At 53.3% G+C, this 3,513-nt stretch overlaps 1 protein-coding gene across 1 annotated transcript; it reads left to right on the top strand.

Moving 5' to 3' along the window:
• Positions 1 to 770: 770 nt before the first annotated feature.
• LOC131618954 (uncharacterized) lies at positions 771 to 2,375 on the top strand. The gene has a single exon (XM_058890102.1). The coding sequence runs from the start codon at positions 771 to 773 to the stop codon at positions 2,373 to 2,375; it is 1,605 nt and encodes a 534-aa protein (XP_058746085.1).
• Positions 2,376 to 3,513: the final 1,138 nt, after the last annotated feature.

Here is a 3,513-nt window from a genome sequence, read left to right on the forward strand (position 1 = left end):
CTCCCCAGACCATGACCACTGTTATGGCCGCTCTTGCCCAGACCAACGCGCTCATTCAGCAGCAAAACGACAGGATCAGGGCACTCGAGCAAAAACGCCGATCAAAGACTCCCCCCGGTCGCAAGCATCGCTCTCAGCGCGACATGGTTCCCAAGAAACGCCCTCGGTCTCCCTCCCCTAGAGAGAACGCGGGTCCATCCTCCAAGAAAGGGTCAAGCGGCCACCGCTCCCGAATCCGATCACAGTCTCCGCGACCAAAAAGAAGATCCCGATCACCTACGACAAAGCACGACGATAACCGGAGGCGACACAGGCGGAGTCGGAGCCGCTCTTCCACTCCTTCCGCCAGCGACGATGAAGAGGAGTGCAGAGGCCCTCTGTCCCACTCAATCTTGGAAGCACCCCTATCGGCCGGTCTTGAAAAACCCCCGCCGCTGGGCACATACGACGGGACCATCGATCCGGACGAACACATAGAGAACATCGACGCCCTTCTCGACTACAGAGGAGTGCCCGGTGCCATCAAATGCCGTTTGTTCCCTAGCACCCTGCGCAAAGGAGCCATGACTTGGTATAAGAGTTTGCCCGATGAGTCCATCACCTCATGGAAGGTGCTCGGAAAACTTTTTTCCAGACACTTCACGTCCTCCCGAAGACACCCCAAGTCAGAAGCCTCCTTTGAAGCCATCATCCAAGGAAAAGACGAGTCCCTACGGGATTACATAGAAAGATTCAACAAGGAAGCCGTGTAGGTATCCACAACTGCCCATATGAAGAAATTCTTGCTCGAGCGAGGCCTCCGACCACGCTCAGACTTCGCCAAAGCCGCCGGGATCGAAACACCGGCCACTCTGGACGAGTTCTTCCTCAAAGCCCAGGCATACATACAATATGAGGAAAAGGAGGCCGCTCATGCAATACGTAACTCCAGGCAGGAAGAAAGCAGTAAAAATGGTCGCCAAGACGATTTCCGTCGGGGAACGGACAAAAAGAAAGACGACAAGGGCCGAGATCCCAAGGACTATAAGGCCCCAGCCGGGAAGTTCCGAGAGTACACCCCGCTCAATGCTTCGAGGGAACGCATCTTAAATGAATGCGCGAACGCCGAATTTCAGACGGGCAAGGTATGCTTCCCTAAGACCATGCCTGCGCGACCGAAGATGGATAAATCGAAGTTCTGCCGATTCCACAAAGACCATGGGCATAACACTGAGGACTGCATCCACCTAAAGGATGCCATAGAAATATTAATCCGGGAGGGACACCTCAAGCAATACGCGAAGAAGCAAGAGGCCGCCAAAGAAGCCAAACCGATCACCGAGGAAAAGCCGACGGAGGATACGCCCGCCATGCAAGTAGCCACGAGCATCACCAGGCCGGAAGACTTTTACCTCCCCGATTGGGTCAAATCGGCGAACGCCCCCTCTCCTCACAGCTCATGGGAAATGTTCCCCTCCGCCATGGTCATATCCGGCGGGGGATTCAGCAAACTCACCGTCGGATCCGTAAAACCAGAATTCGACAAGCTACTCTCAACCAGTTCGAGCAAAGCCGCTGCTCTCCACCAAGCGATAGGCAGCCCATCCTCTATATCTTTCTACAAAGAGGAACTGCTCGGTGGAGCGCCCAACGCGACCATCCCCCTCCTCATTCGGGCTCAGATGGCCAATTTTGACGTGCGATGCATCCTAGTCGATCAAGGGAGTTCGGTGGACATCATGTACTCCCAACTGTTGAAAACACTTCAACTCAACGACAACCACCTTACCCCCTATGTGGGATCAGACCTACAAGGCTTCAACGGCACCGTGACGAAACCATGGGGGTTCGTCAAGCTCATCGTTTCCATCGGATCGGCGGAAACCGCCAGGGCCATCAAAGTCCAATTCCTGGTCATCGACTGCCCTTCGATCTACCAGTGCATCCTAGGACGCCCGACCCTGGACGAACTGATCGCGGTCCCCTCGACCGTGCATCTCAAACTCAAGTACTACACAATAAAAGGACATGTCACGACACTCAACGGCGACATCAAAGTAGCCAGAAGGTGCTTCGAAGCCTCCGTCAAATGCCTAAGTTCGATAGAAACAGACACTCAAGACAATGCAGCGACCATCGCCATCCCCGAGCCCAACCTACCAATCCCGCACATCGACACTGTCGACCTAGACAGCCGCTTCCTTAAAGAACCCGAGCAGGGCACCCACTCGGGGACATCTGAGGAGGGCCTCTGGCCAATTCCAGACGGAGATTTCGAGCTCGTAGCCCTCGGGGAAGATCCGACCAGAGGAGTCAAGATCGGAGCAGACCTACCGGAACTCGCCAAAATACAACTCAAAGCTTGCCTCCGCGAGAACGCTGACCTGTTCGCCTGAAACGCAGCCGAGATGCCCGGACTCGACCCAGAGGTGGCCTGCCATCACCTGACCATCGACCCCGCTTGCAAGGCCGTCGCCTAGAGGAGGAGAAATCAATCACCAGAGAAAACGGCCGCGGCCGAACTAGCTGTAATAGACCTCTTAGAGGCCAAATTTATATCGGAGGCCAAATACACCACTTGGCTCTCCAACGTTGTACTTGTTAAAAAATCAAATGGAAAGTGGCGCATGAGCATTGACTACACTGATCTTAATAGGGCTTGCCCAAAAGATGCTTATCCTCTGCCCAATATAGACAAACTAGTTGATAATTCCGCCGGTTTTAATTACTATCGTTTATGGATGCATATTCCGGGTATAACCAAATACCCATGTCTAAAACTGACAAGAAATACACGGCCTTCATGACCGAATAGGGCAACTATTACTACAACGTAATGCCCTTCGGTCTAAAGAACGCCGACGCAACATATCAACGCATGATGAACAAAGTATTTCAGGCCGAAATTGGCGATATGCTCGAAGTCTATATGGACGACATGATAGTCAAATCCCAAAGGGAAACCGATCATGCCGCCCATCTCAAAAAATTCTTCGAGCAAGCCCGAAAATGCAAAATGTGGTTCAACCCCGAGAAATGCACTTTCGGCGTCCGAGCAGGAAAATTCCTCGGTTTCTACCTGACCGAAAGGGGAATCGAGGCAAATCCAGACAAATACATGGCCTTCTCGGACCTACCCACTCCGAACTCGAAAAAAACAATCCAAACGCTAAACGGCATGCTCACGTCTTTGTCAAGGTTCGTGGCCAAATCCGCTCAGCATGCCCTGCCCCTATTTAAACTCCTACGAAAGGAAACCGCCTTCGAATGGACGGAGGAATGCGAGCGCGCGCTCTCCCATCTCAAGCAGGCTCTCTCGAGCCCACCAGTCTTATCCCGACCCAAAGCTGGAGAGACCTTGTATCTCTACCTCGCCGTGGCCGCCGAGGCCGTCAGTGCAGCTTTAGTACGAGAAACCCCGGAGGGCCAGAGACCCATTTACTTCACGAGCAAAGCGCTCCAAGGACCCGAAGTCAGATACCAATAGATCGAAAAAGTCGGGCTCGCACTAGTGACCGCAGCAAGAAGACTCAG

Source organism: Vicia villosa, linkage group LG7 (genome assembly GCF_029867415.1).
Source record: "Vicia villosa cultivar HV-30 ecotype Madison, WI linkage group LG7, Vvil1.0, whole genome shotgun sequence".
In the NCBI taxonomy this organism is placed as follows: domain Eukaryota; kingdom Viridiplantae; phylum Streptophyta; class Magnoliopsida; order Fabales; family Fabaceae; genus Vicia; species Vicia villosa.